The sequence below is a fragment of the Triturus cristatus genome, chromosome 6, assembly GCF_964204655.1.
Source record: "Triturus cristatus chromosome 6, aTriCri1.1, whole genome shotgun sequence".
In the NCBI taxonomy this organism is placed as follows: Eukaryota; Metazoa; Chordata; class Amphibia; order Caudata; family Salamandridae; genus Triturus; species Triturus cristatus.
The window spans coordinates 1,723,981,908-1,724,007,202 of NC_140589.1; the positions used below are offsets into that span (position 1 = coordinate 1,723,981,908).

Genomic DNA, 25,295 nt, shown 5'->3' on the forward strand with positions numbered 1-25,295 from the left:
GAGGATGCCCAGCCAAAATACTAGATGATCTGATTCAGATGGACACATCAGCAGGCTTTTGCCTCAATGGGACAGAGATACTGGCAATTTACATTATCTTATTGATATATTGGGAGTGCCTTGTATAGGATAATGTTTTTAATTTTCCCCTTGTGGTTGGGCGGTGTTTGAATAAGAAATGTGTGTCTAAGACTATATGCTGCTGTTTGACAAACATATCTTGCAAAAGTAGCTTAATAAAGGCAAATAAAACTTTTTTTTTAATGCTCTGCTAGATTTGCAGGTTGTGATCTGTGGGTTGTCTGGGAAGAATGGCATACTTCATGCCCCACTAAAGAATGCCACAAGTGTTCCGAAAGCTTGGCCCTACGCAGTCTAGGGAAACACTGGCCACCCATGATTTTACTGAAAGCTGCCTAACAGTCAATGAGGATTATACAACAACAAAGGATCGTTTGGATTGCTTGGACAGCCAATCCAAAATACTGAAAATAAAAGTAGTTTTAACCATTTGGATTGGCCGATCTCAAAATGGTACTGCACCTAGCTGGCTAGGGTGACAGGATGGTCAGAGCAGGAATTTTGAAATGGTTTGTGCCCAAAAGCAAGATGCAAGATTTATTTCTCTGCTCATGGATACAAAGCAAATCCTGAAAACAGCTGATATGCCCAGCAATGTGCTACCCTTTCCTACATAAAGAATGCATTAAACACCACAGATATGGATTCCTAGATGTAGGTGAGAAATAGAAGAGGAGAAGGAGGGAGAAGAGGTGGTGTCAAAATAGGTAGAGTACATGAATAGGTGGAAAAGCCTAAGACATCTGGAGAAAAGGCAGGTGACAGAGTATGAAAGCATGAGGGGAACCTCCTATAGGATGTGTACAAATTGTAAGTAGACACAGAGAATAGGTTGGAGATCAAATTCTGGTAGGAAAGAAGAGACCAGCAGTAATGATAGCACACTTATGTCCTATAATTATTTAAGCCTTCTGTTTGTTCTTGCTTATGTCCTTGTTCATTTTCTTCTTGTAGCATACAGAAGGAGGACTGATCACAGGAGAGCAAAGCATGAAAATGATTACCGCTGACCAAAAAGTTCCTTCTTCCATTGCTTCATGGTGAAAGATATGGGGAACAACAAAAAGATGTTTCCAGGCTCACTCATGTAATTGGACTGGAAAATGCAACAGTGCTAGAGAAGTATCCAAGTCTGGAAGTGATCATACTAGAGCATTTTTTAGTCAGTGGCGATCGAGGGGAGGAGTTGCAAGGAATGAGGATGTGTCAGATCCCTGCTGACCCTTTTGCTACTTTAGCCCCACTACAGAAGTGAGGAATCCTAAGTCCGTCTTCAGGATTTTCACTTCAAATAGTGAAAAGTTAACTACCTTAACTTAATGCAAAAACGATCTCCCAGGACATTAGTACTATTAACAACATTTCCTTTATTTGGGGTGAATGAAGGACAGCACACCTGTAACCAGCAATAAGAAGTATCACTGCATATCCGTTTGACCTAGCATTATCTGTTTAGTGTAAGTGCCTTGAATAAGTACATTAGATGCTTTCTTCTTACTTCCCAAATTGAACATGTCGACAGAGTCTGCATTTTCGGTCTATACAGGTGCGCTTTCATGCAGGGGTCAAGTCTTTAAATGGAAAATTACCCATTCTAAGTAATAAAAATTTTGCTCCAAGGTAATTGAGAATTTCATTTTTAGATATTGTTGTGAAACGGGTGAAGTATAGGAATTTAAAATAATCCAATCATGCTTTTTTGGCTAAAACTGCTTTGTCTCAAATAAATGTGAGGCTAATTTTACACTTTTATTTACCATCCATTTGAAAATAGTAAGGGAGACAGCCGTAGACCAAAGTTCATCCAGACCCAACTCAGTATATGGAGATTTAAAATATTTGCACCGAGTGTTGTCCAGACTGGGATGCACCATCTCCTTCCATATATGGCAGTCCAAATAACATTTTGGTGCCTCCTTCATCCTTTTACAAAACTTGATATATGCACCTCGCCGGGCTAACTCCTGTGACCCAAGCCCGAACTTCAGGTGTACTTGTGCTGGTGAAGTGCTCCTTGGTTATCTGAAAATATACTTAAAAACGGACGCAGCTATGGAATCCAGCAGTTTTGAGTCCTTCCCTTTGCAGATTTCAGACTCATACATCAAAGACGGAAGAAGCTTTGCACTTATAAGTTTACGTATAGGTTCAAATGAAGGAGAATTTCTTTTAAAGCCTAGCAAAAGCAAACAACAAGGTATTAGACCCCAGCTTTTACTCCTTGCAAATGTAAATTTAAATAATCCCGATTATCAAACTTAACACCTAAATAAGTATTACTAGAGATTGTTTCCAAGTTTTCCTCTAGATAACATATTGCCTGCTTTTTTTAAACAATTAGCAAAAGTCAGCACCTTAGTCTTTTTCAAATGATTTACCATTTTATTCAATGTATGTGGCAAATGAGGTCAACGTCCTCTGAAGACCCACCGGGGTCTTGCTTAACAGTACAATATCAATTGCATATTGGAGGCTTGAAATCGGCTGACCGTTTAATTGAGGAGGTTTGAAAGAAAAATCAGTAAAACAATCATTTATGCCCGCTATTTATAGATTGAACAATAAGGGTGTGAAGACACATCCCTGTTTAAGCCCAGTGTAAGTCTTAACTCTATTTGAGACAGTAGAGCCATCCCCCAACTTTACTACAACCCATGTGTCTGTGTTTAGCATCTCAATTGCCCTCAACAATGTAGATGGGATATTACATTTTTTTAGCTTAACCCACAGCCTTTGACTCGGGACTATATCAAAGGATGTTTTTAGATCTAGAATCTAGATTTATGGAAGCTTCCCAACATGGAATTTTTCAATAAGAATGTTATGTTATGTTATGTTATATGGTTCTTATAGAGCGCTTATCACCACTGGTCTCTAAGCGCTAAACAGGCGACCAACAACATCGTACCGCCTTCCAATCATCTGCCAACTCCAATTAGGCCGAAGATGTTACTGTGCCAAACAAAAATGTCTTCAGTTTTTTCCTGAAGGAAAGAAGGTTAAATTCCTCCTTCAGGCTAGAAGGAAGGTCATTCCAGAGTTGAGGAATGAGCACTGAGAGAGCACTACCTCCTTTAGTTTTTAATTTGAATCTGGGTTGAACCAGATTTGGGACAAACCCAGAACGTAGGGACCTAACGGGAACATACTTCCTCAGGCGCTGTTTGACATATTCCGGGGCATTGCCAAAAAGTGCTTTATGGGCCATGCAGAGGCCTTTGAAATGGACCCTGAGCTTCACTGGAAGCCAATGCAGTTTACGAAGGAGAGTGGATGCATGTGCCCTTCTGGGAAGGGAAAAGACCAGTCTGGCAGCGTCGTTTTGCACGACTTGCAGTTTCCTCATCAGCTTCTGTGACAGGCCCAGGTACAGAGCGTTGCCATAATCTAGCCTCGAGATGACCGTTGCCGAGACAATAGTCTGCAGCGTGGAGGCAGAGAGAATGGCAGTAAGTTTACGCAGCTGCCGCATCACGGCAGTACAGGAACCCACCACAGCCGACACCTGGGGGGCCATAGTGAGAGCCGCATCGATCTTTAGGCCAAGACTCTTCACTACCGTCCCAGGGCTGGGGGTTTTGCCAAGTTCTGGGGGCCAGTACAGGTCATCCCAAGGATTGGCTGTGTTGGTCACCACCAAAACCTCCGTTTTATCTGCATTAACTTTAAGGAAGTTGTTAGTCATCCAGTTGACCGTGAATCTCAGAAGATCTCTGACTGATTCCTGGGCCTCTGGTGTATCACCCAGCTGGACCAGTAACTGCGTGTCGTCTGCGTAGTTAAAGACCTCACAGTTCTTACACGCGAGTTCCTCAATCAGGGGTTGCAGATAGATATTAAACAGTAGGGGGGAGAGTGCGGATCCTTGAGGCACCCCCCAGGTTACATCCCTACTCCCCGATAGCTGGTCCCCCATCTGGACCCTCTGAGTACGACCCGACAGGAAGGACTCCAACCACTTGTATGCCTGGCCAGCAATCCCCAGCTTCGCGATACGGCTCAGCAAGATGGAATGGCTGACCGTATCGAAAGCTGCCGAGAGATCTAACAGAATCAGAGAGCAAGGTTGTTTATTATCAGCTCTTACTCTAAGCTCATCGGTGACCGTGGCCATCACCAGTTCCGTACTATGTTGTGGTCGGAATCCTGCCTGCCTGGCATGTAGGAGATGGTGTTCCTCAAGGTAGTTGGTAACTATGTTCAAGACATGTTTTTCCAGGATCTTGCTTAGGAAAGGCAGCTGAGAGATAGGCCTGTAGTTTTTTAGTACTTTAGGGTCAGTACCTGCTTTCTTCAGAAGCGGGGAGACCCTAGCCTCCTTCAGGGATGCTGGGAGATAACCTGCTTCCAATGAAGCATTAATTAGCTGCAGGAGCTGGGATTGGATACCTGGCAAGGCTAGTTTGAAAATTTTCGGAGGGCAGGGATCACTGGCGGATCCTGATTTTATACGGCTAACCAGTTCTATCAAGTGCTCTCCGTTGATGGTTGGGAACTTGAACAAAGCTCCCGCAGACTGCACGCTGTCTGTACCAAGTTGCGTTGGTAGGCTGTCCGAGAGCGTAGAGATATCCAACAGGATGTCCTGCACCTTTTGGAGGAAGAAACCTTGGAAGGTGTCGCAGTCAGGCTGGGCCAGACCGCTGTTTTTGTCATTCAGTTGGGTGAGTTCCCTTAAAATAATAAAGGTTTCCCTTTGTTTATTCGTTGCCTCCCTGATCCGTCCTTCATAAAAGGCAGCTTTCCTAGCCAGGATGGCCCGTTTATAGCTGGCCAGAAGAGTCTTGTATGTTAGTGCCTCTGTAGGCCCGTGATCCCGTCTCCAGCTTCGCTCCACCCTCCTGAGAGCTTGCTTCCTTTCCCTAAGGGATGCATCAAACCAAGGAGCTCCTTTCCCTTTTTTCCGAGTGAGCTCTAGACGTTCTGGGGCTAGTTTGTCTAAAGCAGAGCGGATCCAGGTCATGATGGACAAGGTCTCTGCGTCCAGGTTCTCCTGTGTCCTCTTCGGAGGGGGGGAGGCGAGAAGAGTTGTAACTAAGGAGTCGGCCTCGATCTTCTTCCATGGACGGACCTTCCTCCTTGTTTGTGGAGGGGCCGCAGTTAGAGGCTCCCCTGGGACCCAGCACTTGATTAGATAGTGATCCGACCAAATGCAGGGGCTGACCCCTAGGATTTCCATTCGAGGCATGTTGGACCAGACAAGATCGAGGGTATGTCCCTTTTCATGGGTCGGCCCTATAACCAGCTGGTTTAGAGAAAGGGTCGCAAGATTAGATCCAAACTCAGCTGCCGTGGGCTCCCTGGGGATCTCATCCCAGTGATAATTAAAGTCTCCCACTACTACCAGGGCCTTATATCTGGATGCCAGATCGGTCAGCAGCTCAAAGATGGCGTCATTAAATTCCGGCGAGCTCTGCGGAGGACGATATACTACAGTAAGCAGTATATATGAGGATTTTAATGATATTTTAATCCCTAGGACTTCTGCTCCAGCACAACTTTCTGCGATGATTTGTGTTACCTTGAGATTCCTTCTGAACATGATAGCCACCCCGCCCCCTCTGCTGTCCTTAGGGCGGTTATATCACCGAGCATCGAAGTTGGGCGGTAAGGCCGCTATGGTGTCAGGTGTTGAGGAGCTCCCTAGCCAGGTTTCAGAGAGTGCTAAGATGTCAATCTCACCCTCGTCCAACAAAGCGAACACCTCTAGATGGTGTTTCTGTAGGGATCGTGTGTTGAGTGAGGCAATTGTCAGGCCCTGTGACCTTGTGATGGCTGATGTGGCCTCTACCAGTAATAGGTCTTCCGACCGAAGACTGGCAAGTGTTCTCTCATCAGGTGTAGTTCTCCCTTGATGGAGTCCTCTAAGGGTGTCAGGAGTGTAGACCCTCGGCCGACCAGGGGGGGGAGGCGCTACGGCCCGTCCTGGCCCGACGGGCACAGACGGGCTTTCCTCTGGCGCTCCTCCGGCGCGACGCTGCGCGCGTACGCTGCGCGCGACCATAATGGCCTTTAAATAGCGTGTGGTAGGCGGTGCTCGCTCGAACTAGAGCGCAGCCCCGTGAAACGTCTTGGTGGCGTCTGAGCCCTACTCCCAAGATGGCGCTCGTGCAGGGAAACAAACACCCAAGTGGTGAAGGGTGCTCACAATGTTTTTAAGGTGCAGGCAATGCGGTCAGTGGGGGACGATCCAAACAATTTAATAAAAATAATAGTGAGTAACAAATTATTTAAAACACATTCAGCGCGATTGCAGCGAAGCGATCAATTGCAAGGACCAGCGCGATGTAAGCGTGACGGTCAGTCTGTTGACCGCGCGACGCCCAAATGGCCCCTAAATACCGTTTGCCAAGCGGTGCTCGCTCGAACTAGAGCGCAGCCCCGTGAAACGTCTTGGTGGCGTCTGAGCCCTACTCCCAAGATGGCGCTCGTGCAGGGAAACAAACACCCAAGTGGTGAATGGTGCTCACAATGTTTTTAAGGTGCAGGCAATGCGGTCAGTGGGGGACGATCCAAACAATTTAATAAAAATAACAGTGAGTAACAAATTATTTAAAACACATTCAGCGCGATTGCAGCGAAGCGATCAATTGCAAGGACCAGCGCGATGTAAGCGTGACGGTCAGTCTGGTCAGTGAATAGATAGAGCAGTCAAGTTAGAAATTGTACTACTTCCTTTCAGGAAACCAGTCTATTCTTTTGGGATAAGTTTAAAACGAGCAGCCCATGCCAAGTCCTTCAATAACAAAGATGCAATAATTTTTGCCTCTCAATCCATCAAATTAGCCTATAATTTGCAGGACTTCCTGAGTGACCAGATTTTAAAATTGGATATAAAACTGTACCTCAGAGTCAGGAATATCATTTGAGAAAAGGCAATCATTATTCTAGACTCCATAATGACAGTGTGAACTTGGTTACTCTTGGTGACTCTTCACTCGAGTTTTCAACTGAACCTTGGTCAGACACTACGAAAAGATGGTTATTGTAAAGTTGTTCAATATGTTTAATCCAGACACCCACAGGTATATTTTCAATATTCGTATGGATGATCCATGTTGTTATGCTGTTTATAAAGTTCCAAAATATTTTATTATTGTTGGTAGTGCAACAAAAGTAAAGTATAGCCCAGGTTTTATTCAAAGCAACATGCTTAGCTTCCCAGATTGCTTTTTTGAAAAGAAGATCGTAGGTCTTGAATTTGCAAAAACTGCAAGAGTCTTCCTTCAAGGGAGCATTTGTTTAATCTTCTCCTCTCAACATTCAATTCTCTCTTTTGAAGAAACAGTGTTGTTGAAAACCACCAATTGTTCCTCACACAAGAAGATATTTCCAAGGTTCTGACTTTACATTAGGATCAAATTGCACAAACATAGATCTGTGAATTTAGACCAAGTTGCAGAGCACACATGGGTTGTGAGTGCTATATTTTTGTCAGTACTCCAAGTGAGAAAAATGTGATTGCTCGTACCACAATTTGCTTCTTAATAGGACTAAACCACCTTAGTTTTTTTTAAATTAAAGGTATTTGATCCACCGATCATCAGATGTTGCTCTCTAACAAAGAGAAGGTTTTATTGCTATAGAAATCAGCTGAGGTTAGTGGTTGTGCTCCATTCTGGTATTTATTATATAGGAAGTAAAGGCCTTAACAAGTTTAAACTTAGCATGCAATCAATGACAGAGGCTGAGGAGGGTATTAAAAGTGGGAGAGCTGCAATTTGATGATTTTTAAAACGACAATTTCGTACTCTCATATCTGCTGCTTGACACAAATCAGGAAGCAGCTTACCATATTTATCTTTTTTCTTGGCTTGTGAGGAAAATACGGGTAAAGGTATGCTCCATAACTGATTTTGACCAGTCGCCTACTCAGACTCATCAATGTCAGATATTACATATAAATTAAAATCACCTGTTAACAATCAATGAGCCTCAGGATATAACAACTTTAGGTCAGTTATAGTTTCCTCAAGCATGTCCAGAGACATCTTTATTCTTGCGACTTGATGATTACAGTTAACATTCAAGATTATCTAAAGGGATCCTTGATGGTCATCTGACCAGTTCTTAATCTTGATCCCCAACACCCATATTGAGTGTCTATTCATGTCAACAGTTTCTCATTTCACGTTTGACGTTACATAAATAGCAAGACAAGACCTCCCCTTGACTGACCTTTATTGTGCATTCTAGTTGCGGGTACACATTATTCAATGTAACCTAATAAGGGACAAAATCCTTTGGCCCATGTTTCTTGGAAAACCAAGAGGTCAAAGTTATGCCAAAACCTCTGTATCCACTAACAGGCGGGACAGACCTCCAAGATTCCATGAGCATATTTTTAACAATTTTTGGGAGATTGGATTTGACTTTTGTCAATTGTTCCCCTTATTACCCGAGGCCACAAGGAGCCAACTCCAGTCACAACCTTCCTGTGTCTGAACTTCTTCTATCCTGAAATGCCTGGGCTGACTGCTACCAAAGTAAATTGTTATAGGTAATTGAATGTTGTATTATTTTCTAGCAAGGGACCATAATTCAGATTACCCCATCGTGTAAACCCTTGCTCTGGTGAATTCTGGTTGAAATATATTGAAGGCAGAAAGATACTTGGGAAGTTCTTCTGGACACAAAACAATACCCCAATTCTGTGCATACACTTCTTTTGCAACATTAAGAGAGACCAGGTCACCACAGTAGTTTCATTTCCATTTGGGTGGCTGGATTGAATACATTCTATCAATTCAGTGGTAGTTGTGTTAAAATGAGCAAGGGCTTTGATTGCTTTTAAAAGCCTCAAGATGTTGCCCATATATAAAATATCCCTCAGACTTGTATATGATGAAGAATTTGTTTACTAGATTGTATAAAAGTGTTAGCTATATTTGCCAGATTTTTGTGACATTGGACACTTGATTGGTGCAATGGTGATATATTGGATTGAGACCGTAATTTCCCTTCCTGTAATTGCTTTGATTCCACTAAAGCCAAGCACTGACCCCTCACTGTTTCCTTGCGTGTCGATGTTGCAAACATTTCCTGCTCCCCCGGCTGATCAGTAGTGATTGACCCAAACCCGGAATATTTAGTAGTGATAACAGAGTAAAAGGGGTTCACTATCAAAAAGACTACCTTACTTGAAGGCTGCTTTTGTACCCTAGGTATGGTCAAGTTGATGGATAAGGAATCCCTATTCCCCTGAGAAGGCTGTGTAAAAGGAGCCACCTGCATTAAATCCTTTTTCCCTTAAACCTGTTGCGATTGCAAGAGCTGCTCTTTTACATCAGGTTTTAAAGGTCCAGATTGGGCTAATGTCAGGGGGTTATATTTCCACCACTACACTGGAAATCGGAGAAAACTTAGGACATTTAGCCTGTTAATTAATATTTAGTGCAGGAAGACCTTTTTTATAATATGTCCTATGGCGTCTTTTCCGTTCATGCTTAAATACAATGGCTTACATACATTCTCTGAGCTATTTAGTGAGGCTTTGCAGACCCCCTTCACTATAGTCATTCTCTTTCAAATTTGTCAGGATTTTTAATAAGAAAAGTTCCACAATGTACGGGGTTTATGTACTAAGATTGTGTGAACGTTATTTATTTTGGAGATGTAATTTTACTACTCATTTTTTTGCAGGGTTTTACAACTCAATTTACCATCGTTGCCTTGCTCAGCTATTGGACAATTCTCTACCCTTGTTGATGACACTAATTTAATTGGTTCATTGCCTGCACCGATTACTACTGTTGGGGGTGGACGGTCTAGTTATAACTTTCACCTCCTCTACCAGTTCTTTTAGAATATTCGGAAGAACTTCTAATTTGTTGATTATTGGGGAACACAAACAAAAATTACTAGATTGTACTGACTTTCACTTTCCCCAATGCATGGCTCTTTCAGGCGGTTCAACTTATTATCTATTCCTGCAATATGTGTTGCTACATTCTGCAAAATGTCAAATTGAAGGTCTCATTTATCAGTGCCTTCACTGCTGCGTCAAGGAAGTCAAGGACAGCTTTCCAAGTTGCCAAATTTGTAGATACTTCTAGTTCCTGAAGGAAACCATAGCTATTTTTTACATGAAGAAACAAGTCCACTGCAGGACTAAAGTGCAGTGTCCCACTAGTCGTTATGGGAGCACCCATATGCCATCATCCTCCACTTGTTACATTGACTGATCTGTGAGTGCAAAAACAGGACAGTTTCCTTCTAAACCACCACCCTTTCTGTAGCACTTGCCTTTGTTTTTTTTTTGTTTAAATTATGGCAGCTCATGGTAGATGAATTGACTGTAAGACAAGGAGGCTGGTTGATCCAATGAATGTTTTCCAAATTAGCTTGTCATTCCTCCTGGGCACTGATTTGCTTCATTTGCGCTACTTCTTTTAGCAATAGGGACGAATGAAGAGGGTCAGGTGTCCTTTTTTCTGGAGTTAAAGCTGGTGTTAAAAATTGCTTTTATCAAATCGAAGCACACGATGTTGTATGTGTTTTGCGTTGAAGCAGTGACTTGTACCCATCAGACACACCTACTGTTTGCCCCAGGGACCTCCTCTTACTTCTGTTTGCTCGATAGAGTAGGTAAAGTTCTAAGGCGACCAAATCTCATCTTCCACGAGGGTCTAGGTTTCTAAATCAATAGACTGTTAGTCTGTTAACTATTCAACTACTTTTTCGAAAATGTTTATTCCTAATATACAAACAAATATGGTGGAAGGAGCACCAAATCACACAAAGAATCAACAAGAGGTTGCAGCCAGTAATAATCTCTTGTGCTCATTTCAACCTCCCAGACTAGAAAGTGACCCAGGGCCGCCTTCGCAATACTTTCCCCTGCTGCACAGCATGGCAGGGAACGGAAGTGATTGCTGTCCCAGGGCAACTTGAAACCCCTACAGCCGACAAGCTACCCCTACAGCCGACAAGCTGCCCCACAGCCCCCCTTTTTCCCTCCCGCCCTCCTACTCTGAACTGCACACAGAGATAAGCGACGGGGCCCAGCAGGAGACACTCCCCAAGCTCCCCGAAGCTCCACCCAACACTACCACCAGAAAAGCCCCCTGCAAAGGACGCATTGACCAAAACCACCAAGGTCCTCCAACACAGGTTTGGTGCAGTCCCAAACAAGGGACAAAATCTGTCAGGTAAGATGGGCACTGGGACAGCTCCAAAGAGCCCCCAATGGCCAGCACCGATTTGTGCTGCTGTGAGGATAAGGAGGGCAAATTGGAATCAGGTAGAGCCAAGCGGCCCAAAACAAACTGCAGATTGTAGGACACAAGATTGCTCTAAGGATCAGGCTGCACTCCGCACCATGCGGCAACCGCAACAAGGCTGCCACACAAGACTCCACCCGCTGCTTCAGGAACAGGGTATGAGCGTCAGCAAGCAGCAAAGCAGGAAGGGAGCAGTTCGGAAAAGATCGCCAGAATGAGTACAGCTGGCCACTTCCATGGTCTCCAACAGAATCCAATAGCAGAGTATGTATGAATATAAAATAGCTTGGGCACAAGACTTGGCAATTCTATTCGCCATTATTTGTTTTGTTTTTGCTACCGAACTAACTTTCTGTGTAGACAACATTATACGGATACCTAGATTTTCTTTTTCTAGAAGACAGGGTTAGCAAAGGAGAAGTTAATTTAGTGTCATATACATTACCTTTCCACATGCGTATGGCAAGGCCTCTCCCCACATCCAACAAAATGACTCTTCCAAAATCATCTGTCACTGCTGCCAGGGTGTTGCATGGAGACAAACAAATACTTTCACCATGACGCCTAGAATCTGGAAGTCCGAACCTGGTATTAAAAGGAAGGCATCATAGAAGAGTGAACATGAATAATAAGGATGATATAAAGAAAATAAAGTGACATCTTCTAGATCATAACCAAGTTCATCTTAAAGCCTTATGTTTTGGAGTTACATAAACTAAAGATTTCTAATGCACCGCCATCATTTTAAACTCATCAAATACCTACAAATAAATGTTCTGGTTTCTGAAGGAAGCAACCAAACCTCATTCCAAGCACTTTGAATTCTCTTATCATCAGTCCAGTCATTTTTCACCAACTGACATTATTTTGCCCATACACCCTCATCTCACTTATGCATCTATCCTTTTCAGCACCAGCTAAACAACATTTCATACTCTTTGATTTTCGCCCTCTGACAATCGTAATTTGACAACCTCCAGTCAAGCAGCAAATTACTGGGAACCTTGCTTCACCCATGCCAGGCCACTATTCTGAATTTTGAAAGTAAATGCCTCACCATTGTCTCTGCTCTCCTTAATGTCTCATATCACTCTCACTGCCTTTACATACTCTTTACAACTTCTATAGTCTCATTTTAGTTCAGAAACCTTCCTGTGGCTGCTTACACCAGAGTAATTGTAGCCCCAGCTCTACACTCCACTTTGAAGCTATATTTAAAATTCACAGTACAGAACATTTAGACTCACAAATCGATTCTATCTCCTCCACAATGCCCTCAATTATATAGGTCTACCTTCTCAATGGTTTCCAACATGCTACTGAGTATGTATGTGTATTGGTCATTTTACCCTTTTTGTCATAAACAAGACTATGGCACCCTAACACAGATACTGCAACACTTGCCTGGTCTGCACCAAATCCATGTCCCTCATTCAATGGCTCATTCCCTTCTACCATTATTAGTGTGGAGTGCCTCTGTCATCCCCCTTTCCTTATTTCAATCTCTAAATCGAATTGAAATGATTTGGGGGTCTGTTACTGATTAGGGGTGGGGACTTGTTTTCCTGAATTCAGTCATTAATTCATTAATTGTTCAAATTTCAGGACAGTGGCGCATGCATATGTGCCTACTGTACAGCAGTCTTCTCGTTCAAAATTGGGCTCACATCAACTGGTAAGACGTCTACCAAATTATAATGTGGTCTGACATAGTTTAAATAAGAACATAGTTTTTTTTGCTTGAAAATTCAGTGATCATGTTTTAATTATGTAATGCAGGTGTGGAACAATACTGCTCGTTATATTGGTTTGGATTTTTTTTCTCGCCAAAACTGAAAAATAAAATGAATGCACATTTGACATGAAAGTTATAAAAAATTGTTTAAAGTATTGAACTGGTTTATTCTTGTTTAACCGAGATGGCATTTTCAATAACTAATTTTTTAGAAGTGGGAAATAAGATGTTCGACCCTTATACATAAAAATGAGTTGCCTCCTACCGACACCGTTTCGATGAATGAACCGCCCGACCATAGGTCGGCGGTTCCGAACACCTAATTACGGTATGACTGCACTATGTGTAGTCGGAAACTTCAGTTTCTCTATGGGAGCTTGTGCGGCGGGCGGAAACTGCCCGCAGCCCAATCTCCCATTGAGAAATGGAAGTTTTTGAAAATTCCTGCACTGTGTGGCAGTCACAATGCAGGGCTAAGGCTCAAATGTGGAGGCCGCAGAGGTAAGGGGGCCTTGTGAGGGGCCCCCAATGTCGCCTTCCGACAGTCTTCCCATGTCGGAAAGGCCGACATGGAATGGCTGTCGGAAACCGACATCATAACACCAACGGCAGAAGTGCAGTCCTTAAGGGAAAATGGTGAGATTCCAACCGACCGACGGGCTCCATGAGTTCGTTGGTTGGTCCCTCCGACTGCTGCCTCTGACCGCATGCAACGTAATGCATCAGTTAATCAGCAGCAGTAGATGCCGGTCGGACAGCCATCGGTTGTGGTCTGACCTGTATCCTAATTAGGCCCTATATTGTGGTACTGAAGCCAGCGATGATATCCTGTTTTCCATTTTTATTCATGTGCTGTACACTTTTTCAAATGATTCTTCTCTTTAAGAAGCATTTGGATGTTTGCATTACTGAGAGATCTAGCAATGCCATTCTGAGTTCCAGATTGTTTATACAGTGTTCCACATGGTGTGTGGATCAGTTTCACTGCCGCCCTACCATGTTTGCTGTTTGACATTAATGTCTTGGGAAGTCAAGAGTGAGGCTGATTGTAAATAGGACTCTTGGGTCCTGTTTGACATTTGCCTGATTTCATCAAGGTACAACCCAAAATGGCTGTTTTCGACCACCCACTTAAATGCAACATTGTTTTACAGAGGCTCTGTGATACAGGTATAGACCATCTTGGATAAGGTGGTCTGTCATGCACTGTCCCAATTTAGGACCTGGAATTCAGCATACCCTTCAATGAAGGAAACCTCTGGCCATATGCTTGGTGACCTTATGGTTTGTCTCAAAAAATCTTTTTTTTTGTATAGCCCGGCAGATTCTTGCAAAAACTCCCGTCATGCTGGTCGTAAGTTTGACATAAAGAAGACAATGTTACAGTTTGTGTTTGCCCTCTGACAATAACTTTTATTAGCAGTGACAGTATAAATGAAAACGTATTCTCCATTCTCTCAGTTGAATGTATATTGATGATCATATATCAACACACATTTATTCGACCAGCCCCAATAGAAAAAAAAACTAAAAATATTTTGGCTTTACATAAAAAAATTCTGTCTCCTTTGCTGCTCTTTTACGGTTTTGTTATGGTAAAAAAAAAAAAACATTTCACGTTACTCGCAACATGGCCATTGCAGCTCCCTCATTCTATGGTAGACCAAAATAATTCTGATGAATAAGTGCGGAACGATGGGCACTGTGAGGTTATAGTAATGTTGCTTGGTGGTTTAATTACAAATACACTCCCACATCAAAAGCCACAGATATAGTAGTCAAGGCCAATCCCTATGGAAGATTATGCACAGCATGTGAATCTGCAACAGATTCCTGTTCCAAAAATGCTATTCTCATGCATCTTTGATGCTCTATCCACTTGTAAAATGTAATTTTATTTGTGGGCCAAAGAACACCTTGACATTAGAAAAAGAAGTACACATGAATGTTCAATAGGTGAAAGCCTAACAACAATAATACATGATTTCTCTGTGGGGGGCGCTAGAGGGCGCACAGCGGAATGGCTGCCTCCTGAGACAGCTCCGCCGGACGGGGAACGCAAATGGCGCAAAAAGCATGACAGAGGGAGCGCCGCGGCCAGAAACACATCGCAGCAATGATCGGAAGCTGCCCTTCACAGAAGGGGGTTGAGAGGGTCGATCGAGAGCCCCGCTTTCCCTGAAAAAACGAACTCTGAAGCTTTCGGGCGTGCGAGGCTAACGGCTCCCAAGATGGCGGCGCCCACCGACACGAAGACGCGCTCTGAGTGACATCGGCATTGCCGATAAGGAAGGACGCTGGTGAGGGACGCGATCGCCGCCCGGACACTACAAGCTCACTCCTGACACATTGCGAGAGCCCCGGGGGCACAGGCACGGACTGCGGTGCGCGGAGGGGGCCCCGTGAGAGCCTCCATGCTGGCCGCCTGCCCGATTGACCGCTGAGGAGGCGAGAGCTCGGCTACGGTGTGACCGCATCGGCGGAGATACATAACGCTGTGCTGCGGCGGGGGCTGCGAGAGTGGAGAGGTGAGGAGACTGCTGAGGCCCCCGTTGCGGGACCGAGGAGCGCCTCGCCGGCCGATAGAGAGGACATCTGCTGCAGGCTGGCCTCGTGAGCATGGTGGACCCGGGCGGTGGAGAGATCCACGTGCACTGCGCCCAAGACCGGCACATATAGAGCCCAGCGGATGGCGGTGAGCGTGTGAGACTGCTGACTGAACGGAGATAGCTGGGCCACGTACTGAACGCAACTGCGCTGAAAGGCGCCGCTGGGGCCCATGCGGGACGAATGGCTGGAATGAGGAGCTAAACAACGGAACCATTGCAGAGTGCTGTGAGCCTGCCGTTTTGCTGTGACACCCCCGGACACCGTCTGCGGAGTGCCCGATAGGTGATTTTGGTCGGCGGGGACCGGGGGGCCCAGCGGCGCACTTGGACACTATGGGAAAGCCGGAGAAGACACAAACGAAGCTCCCCTTTGAAACCAAGCGCCAGACCAAAGGCGCCACTCTACCACCAGACGACGCAACGGGGGCTGACGACGCAACGCCACAGGGCATGGCGGAGGCGCTGAGGGCCATCCAGCAGAGCTTACAGGACGTACATGGTAAACTTGATACCATCACACTGCGTGTCGACAACATGGCGGCGAAGCTGGATGCGCACGGAGAGCGGCTAACGGAGGCAGAGACCCGAATCGGGGCACTGGAGGACGCCTCCCAAACCACCACTCAAAAATACACCGAGGCTGAGAAACTGCTGGAGGCGATGAGGCAAAAGACGGAGGATTTAGAAGCGCGCTCAAGACGCAATAATGTGAGAATCACGGGGGTTCCGGAATCTACCAACACGGGCCGGATGGAAACGTATGTTGAGGAGCTGATTAAGGACGTTGTGGGCGCGGAGCACCTGTCCCCAATGTTCCTCATTGAGCGAGCGCACAGGTCGCTGGCTCCAAGACCAAAGCCTGGGGCACCCCCGCGGCCCATAGTCGCCAGAGTCCTCAACTACAGGGACCGTGATGTTGTCCTTCGAATAGCGCGCGAGAAGCAGCAGATCACGCACCAAGGAAACAAACTGGCATTCTACCCGGACTTCACCCTCACAGTCCAACAAGCGCGGAAAGAGTTCAATCCGGTAAAGAAAAAGCTTCGTGACATGGGGGTTGACTACGCCATGCTCTACCCTGCCCGGTTGCGGATAACGCACGACGGACGTGCGGTACTGTGCCACTCGCCCCGAGAGGCGTCTGAACTTATCAAAAAAATCGGAGCTAAGCGCAAAGAGAGACGGAGAGTTGAGGAAGCCACGGACGCTGACTAAATTATTGTGCACAAGGACCACTGAGGACCGGCGCAGCTGCTCTACACCACGTGCTGAACACGCGGCCTCGGCGGGGTGAATAACGGAGGGCGACAGGGCAGACGAGGAGACTTCCACCATGGCACAGACTGCGAGTGCATTTGCTGTGAATGACCACGCCGGGGCCTCTGAAGGGCTGGATGCCGGTAAAACTGCTACTATGCAAGTCGGGGTGGTGCTGCAGGAGCTCCTGATCACGGAAGTTCGGGGGTGGGATTCCCCTATCGGACAGAGACCGCACACAGTTGGAAACAGCCGCTCCCTGAGGGGAAGGCGTTCGTTATGTCTGGGATGGCAGACGAACCACCCAGATGAACAGCGTGAGAAACGAGCCCTGACTGCCAGGACTATACCATAGGTATGTGGGTCAAGTGCGGGTGGAGGGAGGAGCGGATGGCTGGGAAAAAGACTCTCTGCTAGCAGGACAGTAATGCTACAAGTGGGACGCCGTGAACATTGCTGAGACTGCGACGGACCCTGGAGAGGGTCGATGTGATGCTTACATAGATGTGGGACCCTTGGGGTCCTGAGCAGGGATTTGTCCCCGTCCACGTCCATTAAATTGGATGGAGAGGTGTGTTCTAGGCGGTCCCCCAAAGAGGGAGATCCCCGAATCCAGTTACCTTAATGTTTGACATTAGTTATGGGGTATGTCTTTGGCATAGTTGGGGTGCTGAAGTGGGTGGGGGGAAGCGGGATACAGTTGGGAAGTTGCAATGTTGGTCACTGTGCATGAGACGCATCGCTGAATTCCGAGTAAATTTGCTCAGGCAACAGAGGGTCCATACCCACTGCGACAGTTAAAGGGACACGCCCGCTAGGTGTAAGGGTGATTGCTGTATGCCTGCTACTGCTAGGAGATGGCTGATAGCGGAGTAGGTGCGAGATTGCTTCGATTAATCACATGGAATGTCCGAGGGCTTGGTAACCCCAAGAAAATCAGGCAAACACTGGCATACCTGGACAGACAGCGCGTAGATATTGCACTCATACAGGAGACACACTGCGCGCCGTCACGCCGAGTTAATGTGGGCCGTAGGTGGGCTGAGTCCGTACACTATTCCTCTTACTCCTCCTATGCACGGGGGGTGATGGTATTGATAAAAAAAGGACTGAAATATACCATTGAGTCGGTCGAGAAGGATGACATGGGACGGTTTGTTATTCTGACTGGTCTCCTGCGGAGACAGAGACTGGCTGTGGTGAATGTCTACGGGCCTAACGTGGATGATCCGCAGTTCTACCAATCGCTGTGGAGCAAACTGCGCGACCTCCAGGCTCCCCATGTGGTGTGGGGTGGAGACTTTAATATTGCGCTCTGCGAGGACTTTGACCGCTCTGGGGCGACAACAGAGCCACATAGGCATGCCCTCCATGTCCTAAAGGACATAATGGTTGATAAGGCGCTTACTGATATCTGGAGGCATAGACATCCGGATGACCTAGAAGCCACTCATGTGACTACGTCGCGCGGTAGTTGGTCCCGTATAGACTACTGGCTGGTCTCGGGCGACGTTGCACGATGGACAAGGGAGGTTCGTCACCTGCCTAGAACGCTATCCGATCATAGCCCGGTGCTCCTCGCCTTGGAGCTCCCGGACTACACGCCACCTCCGTTCAGTTGGAGATTCAATGCTAAAGCACTCATAGACCCCCTGTACACTGATACCATCGGGCAGGCGATACAGGAATACTTTGACAATAACGCGCCTACAGCGACCGACCCGGGAGTGCTCTGGGAGGCCTGCAAGGCTACTATACGCGGCGTCTGCATAAGCACCAATGCAGGCATACTTAAAGACATCCGACGGCAAATCGGAGTCAAAGAGGATAAACTCCGAGTCCTAGAACGTGACTACGAACGCACACAAAATGCTCGGCTACTGGGGGACATTCGGACTACACTGTCCGAATTTCAGAGCCTCGCGGATGACGAAATTAAATATACCATGAAACGACAGATTGCAAGGGCCTATGGGGAGGGCGGCAGACCAGGAGGGCGACTGGCGGCTAAAATATGTGAGGGACGTGCGCCGCAGAACATACAGGTAATCCGTGGACGGTGGGGGGAACGACATTATGGCGAGCAAGAAATACTGGGGGAATTTATGGATGCATACGGAGAGCTGTATGCCTCCAGGCCTACGGCCGCTGAGGCTGAAATCGGGGAATACCTCGAAGACGTGGCGATAGCGTGGCTATCGGACACACATCGCGAATATCTATCCCAACCTATCACAGTGGAGGAGGTCACAGAAATAATTAAGTCACTGCCGAATGGTAAGGCTCCGGGCCCCGATGGCTTTACATGCGAATTCTATAAGGCGTTTGTTGACCAGCTGGCCCCCCGTCTAGTGGAAATGTATGGAAACGCACATGAGCAACAACGACTGCCGCCCACACTGCGGGAAGCAATACTACTGGCCCTCCTCAAGCCACAGAAAGATCCGGAGCTTTGTGACTCCTATAGACCACTGTCCCTCATAAACGTGGAGAACAAGATCTTAGCTAAATTGCTTGCTGCACGTCTGAACCCGCTGATGCCCAGACTGATCTTGCCTGACCAGTCTGGATTCATACCAGAACGCTCCACTGCTCACAATACGCGGACACTATTTGCGCTTGCGCATTACTTAACACCTGAGACGAAGGCGGCGGCGGTCTTCCTAGACGCAGCCAAGGCCTTTGATTCTCTAGAATGGAAATATATGACTAAGGTGTTGCGGAGGATGGGATTCCCACTTGCGTTCCTTCAATGGATCCACTTGCTATATGATGCACCTGTGGCGAGGATTAGGGTGAATAACTATATTTCAGACACCATTGCTATACGGAGAGGGACGAGACAGGGATGCCCGCTGTCCCCTCTTTTGTTTGCTATAGCACTGGAGCCGCTCGCCTGCAAGATAAGACAGGGACATCACTATTCGGCCCTGCAGTTTCCGCAACGGCCACTGCACATCTCCCTGTACGCAGATGATATGCTACTCTACGTAAGGGACCCACAGACCAATCTGAATCCACTTTTGAGGGAATACATAAAATTTGCACGTAAATCTGGGGTCACCATAAATTGGGCCAAATCCCTGATTATTCCCTTGACTGATACCACACACCCGCACCCCATAGATTATCCATTGGAGTGGAAAACGGACCCAATAAAATATTTGGGGGTATGGTTTCACAGGGACCCGGAAATTGTTATCAGGTCTAACTACGGGACGGCGATTGACACACTGGAGGAAAGGGTGGGAAGATGGATTCAGCTGCCTTTATCGCTGGCTGACCGTATTGCTATCGTCAAGATGGTACTCCTGCCGAAGTTACTTTACCTGTTCACTAACATCCCTATACACCCCCCAATGGAGGTGTTCCGCAGGATTACCTCGTTGGTCCTCCGGCTTGTTTGGGCGGGAAAGGCGGCCAGGGTGGAGATGCGGACACTCACGTTACCGTACAGTCAAGGAGGGTTCGGGGTCCCAGACTTCTATCATTATTACCTCTGTGCGCAGGCGCAGTACGCACACTACTGGTACCACAGGATCCCATTTCTCACCCACACTGCGATAGAAGAGGGGGATGCGCTGCCTGTCCCACTCGAGGCGATTATCACCCATCGTAGGCCGCCACTGCATACGCAAGACATAAACACCATTGACACAACGAACAAAGCATGGCATACCATGGGCAGACTGGCCAATAAACTGCCGCTGTATGCCCCGGCGCTCAGGCTCCAATGGCATCCGGCTATATCGGTAACGCAAGAAAGAGTGGGATTGGATCTGCTGCGGCAGGTAGGCATTGACACAGTAGGAGATTTGTACGATAACGGGACTTTTAAAACACTTGAACATCTCACATTCATTAGTAACATGTCTACGCTATTTCGCTTCAATTATTACCGGCTGCAAAGAGCCGTGAAGGAACTGTATCCAGATTACCCGTTGGAACCGAAAGAGCTGACTGCGTTGCAATGGCTGATCACCACACCAGCTAAACGACACCTGGTGTCTACACTCTATACAAAACTACAGGGGGACATAGCGGGGAACACGCACACCTCAATGGAGAAATGGAAGAGCTGTCTAGATGCACAGCTAACAGAGGAAGAGTGGACGGTTGCCTGCACCCTGACGGGAATGCTGACACCCAATGGTAATCTCCGCATACTACATTTCAAATACCTGCACCAAACATACTACACACCGGCTCGGCTACACCGTTATGGGCTGCGTGGGGATGCTAGATGCGAGCGATGTGGGGCTGATGGTGCAGATTTTATACATCTGGCGTGGTCGTGTGAGGCGGTGGGGAGATACTGGGAGCAGGTGACGAGATTGCTGGGGGCCATGGTGGGAAGTGAGGTGCGCTGCGATGCTAAGACCTGTTTGCTAGGGTTGCTGCCCGAGATACGGGCCCTAAGGCGCAGATTTTGCATGATTGCATTACTAATGGCCAAAAGAAGGGTATCGCTCTGTTGGTATGGAAAGAAGGTCCCAAAACTGAAAGACTGGCTCACGGACCTAACGTACTGTAGGGATACCCTGAGGACCTACGAAGAGGAGCTCCCTGCTGGATCAACACCCAGAGACTACTGGGTATATTTAACTCAATATCTGCAAAGTGTTTCCGTAGAATCACCAAGCGATTAACATGTGAGTGGAAGGGTGGTGGGGGTGGAGGACCTCTGGTTAAGACACAAACCAATGATTCGGATGAAGGATGCTGTTGTGCTGTGACCGAAATGTTTTGGTTATTGTTCGATTGTAAACAATTACAAATGCCAATAAAAAAAAAAAAAAAAAAAATACATGATTTCTCTGTGCACAAAACCAGACAAAAGAACAGCGCAACCATCCTCACACTGCACTGGGAAACAAATTGAAAACCATCAGATATACTGGAAACATGTCTCTTGAACTGCTGAAATAACGCGAGAACATAACTTCATACAACTAGAATGAGTTAGTAGAAAGGTTAGTTGATACTATATTTTTGTTAGTATCCAAAACATTTTAGAAGTAAAAAATGCCCAAGTGTTTTAAAGAGATTTAAAGGGAGGTTAATGTTGGGCAAAATTTGTTGCTGATCTTTGTTTATGAAATTATTACATTCAAATTGTATGAAACTTGATACACCCTAAAATTGAAATATAAATATTTATTTTTTGTGTGTGACGCAGGGAAGAAAATCTGAGGTGCTCATTCTTCCATTGTCTCCATTTGTCAAGCAGAATTTCTGAATTGTCACACAGTAAATGGGACTAGTGACCACAGCACGTATTAACCACCACCGTGCACCAGATTTAAAAAAGATTATTTTTGAAACATAGAACTGACATTATTACACGTTAGCCACGGCACACGCCTCTTCAGTATCACTTACACAAATTGGTATTCAACACCACTAGTTTCTTGCTGCACACAGTGGAACGTATTGAAAAAGGCATGAAGAGAAGAAGAGGTAGGCATGCTGAAAAAGGGGTGGAGATCAAGGGGAAGGAGTGCAACTGTTAAGGATAATCAAAGGATACTACATTATATACAAGACAATGAAAATGTCTTATTTCAGTTCATAGTCTGAACACCTACTACACATGGGGAAAAAAACATGCCCTTCTTTCAGAACTAAACTAACCAAGAAAAAGTGGTACTATTTTAATACATGGACTTTAGAATTATTTTGCAATATGCATTCAGTGTATACTGCTATTGCTAGGTAATAAAATGCCAAACAAATTAGGCTTTACATTTTTTTTAAAAAGACTGCTGAAATGTATTCAGTTATATGAAACCCAAAGCACAGGTGCGATCCCTCTACCTTCACAACACAGCCAGTGAGCTGTTAGCATCTACTGACAAGAAATTGAACTAGTCTCATTGTTTGGGCCTACAAACATACAAGCCAATGTGTGACAAGAAATATTTATCATCAAGTTAGAGCCATTGTTTTGAAGCATACAGTTAGGAGTAGATACATTCTTCATATAAAGTACATAAACATGTCAAAAGGTTGTTGAAGGAATACCTGGAAACCTTGGTAGACCAGAAGGACTCAAGTTGTGAAACTTCAAAACTATAAAGACTCTAATTATGGTATTAAAGGGTTTTTGGTACAGCTTTCACTTGTGGACTACTTACTCTTGGTTAGCTCCCCTAAGAGACTATCCCGAAGGACCCAAACTCCAAAAAGCTTGGGTTACAGCAACACACCTTGATATCTTGCTTCTTATTACTGTTTTGTTTATAGTCTAAATATGCAGAAATCTATCCAGTGTTGCCGGGCCTCAACCAATTTTATATAAAGGTTCACACACAATGTGAAAAGGAGAATGATTTTTGTTACTACTTGAAATCTATGCAATGCAGCTGGATACAATATTGTTGACACCTAGAAGCTCAATTTAAGGATTAAGATTTTGGATTCACTTTAACCAGGTATTCTTTCCTGTGGTACCCTTCAGCAGTGAAAGACAAACCCTGAGGTGTGGATGAACACTGAGTGTAAGAATACTTTTTCTGGAGTCACTGAAAAAATCATTGCTTTACGATAACATATTGGACTATTTAGGCTGATGCCATGAATTGAATCTGTTTATTCATTTCTGTTGTAATTCTGCATAAAAATCAAACTGTCTTCCTCTATGGCACACATATCTACTGGCCTATTGTACTATTCCATCAATACTCAAATCAAATGACTTCAAAAAGCTTTAATTACAGTACACGAGATTAAACATGGCTATTTACAAATAACCAGGGTGATGTGACAATTATTCCAAACCATAGGGAAAAATGAACTTGAGCTGAAAGATGGTGCAGTATGATAACAAGTGGACAAAATTATAGAAAATAAGGGACTAAATAATGCCAAAACAATAAACAACAGATCCTCCTCAAGAAATGGACAGGAAAAAATAATAATCCAAAGACTTTGACAAACAAGATGTTTATGCTGGGGGTATGTAGCACAGGATAGATAAAAGCTGTGTCTGCCCTTGCAAATATCTGTTTTTTCAAGCTTTTTGTACCCCTTGGTCCGCACACCTCCAGTGGTCTGAGATCTGCTAAACACATTCAGCCACTGCATGGTCTGTGCTTAAATGACATGCACTTCGCTTTCAATGCAGATCCATGTGTCGCTACAGGACTGCCCTGTCAGGATGTACAAATATTATAAGCTGGCACTAAAAGGCATAGCAGTATTTCCAGCCATTGTATTGTAAGATAGAGATTAAAAGTGTGAAGTCTATCAATTTACAAATATTCTAGGAATTACAAGTTGCACTAGGAGGTATGGCATGTTATTTACATAGTTATAATATCCAATACCAGTGTCATGGGAGTTGTTGGTAACTGGAGTGAGACCCAAGTCTCCAGTACTTTTGCTAAACACTGAACACATTGATCTGAACTTTTATTGCACTTTTTTCTTGTTATAGATGTTTGCTGTTTGTAAAGACGACTCACCCAATAATTCACTATTCCTCTATGTACCCGGTAGAAGCTACAGGCTTGACTATTGCGGTGAGAGGGAATCGAGTAAGATAGAGGCAAGCTTTTTTTCTCCATTTGTACTGTGGGCAATCTGAGATACAGATCCCTATTCTTTCTTCTGGTTCTAGCTTTAAAGTTAATGCGTGGTAGAGGTTGTCTACATCCCCAGTAATGAATTACCTTTTTTAAAATTTGTTTCTGTGTATCCATAACTTGCACAGATGCATCCTCTTGTTTTCTGTATCAGAATCAAAGGCAAGTACACCAACAAAAGGAACAAATGCACCAATCAATCAGAAAATAGCAATGTTTCAAAGAATGAAACAACTCTAAACTTCTAACATTTGAATGGTGATAACTCATGACTTCATACAAAAATCTTGAGTGCAGCTTTTACAAACTGATTTTAAATGTAACTTTAGTTTTTGGGAATACATCCACTTTTATAATTAATCATAACAATTACTAGTGCAGGGAGTGAGGCCAAATTCACTATCCTGCTGTACCTATGGGAAACTGTTATCAGCAGATGTTCAAAGGTTTTTCTTGTACAAAAGGTAGGACACAACAGTCTAGTAATTTGCCGTTTTACACCTCCCAGTGTTAAGTTATAGTCATTGAAAAATTCTCGTCAAAGAACCCAAGGAGGACTGGCAAATTCCAGTCATTTAAGAATGAAAAATGCTTGTTTCGATTTGGGAGAAAACTACAGTCTCTGTTGATTTTTTGAGAGAAAACATTTCAGTTCAGAAAATAATCTGCCACATTGCTTTTACAAACAAGGTCTCTCTGAGTTATGCATGCTCTGATTTGAAATATCTAAACCCATGTACCTTTATACCTGTAGTTATAGTAAGGTCACAGATTTAATGGGGAAGGCATTTTTTGTTTTCCTAAT

The 25,295-nt window shown here is 45.1% G+C and overlaps 1 protein-coding gene across 2 annotated transcripts in view; it reads right to left on the reverse strand.

Moving 5' to 3' along the window:
* Window positions 1-25,295, reverse strand: part of RAB3GAP2 (RAB3 GTPase activating non-catalytic protein subunit 2) — a 687,447-nt gene that overhangs the window by 425,067 nt on the left and 237,085 nt on the right. For both annotated transcript variants that reach the window (XM_085612952.1, XM_085612951.1), the window contains exon 13: window positions 11,749-11,888. In XM_085612952.1, coding sequence (XP_085469078.1) covers window positions 11,749-11,888 — 140 coding nt within the window. The remainder of the gene's footprint in view (window positions 1-11,748; window positions 11,889-25,295) is intronic.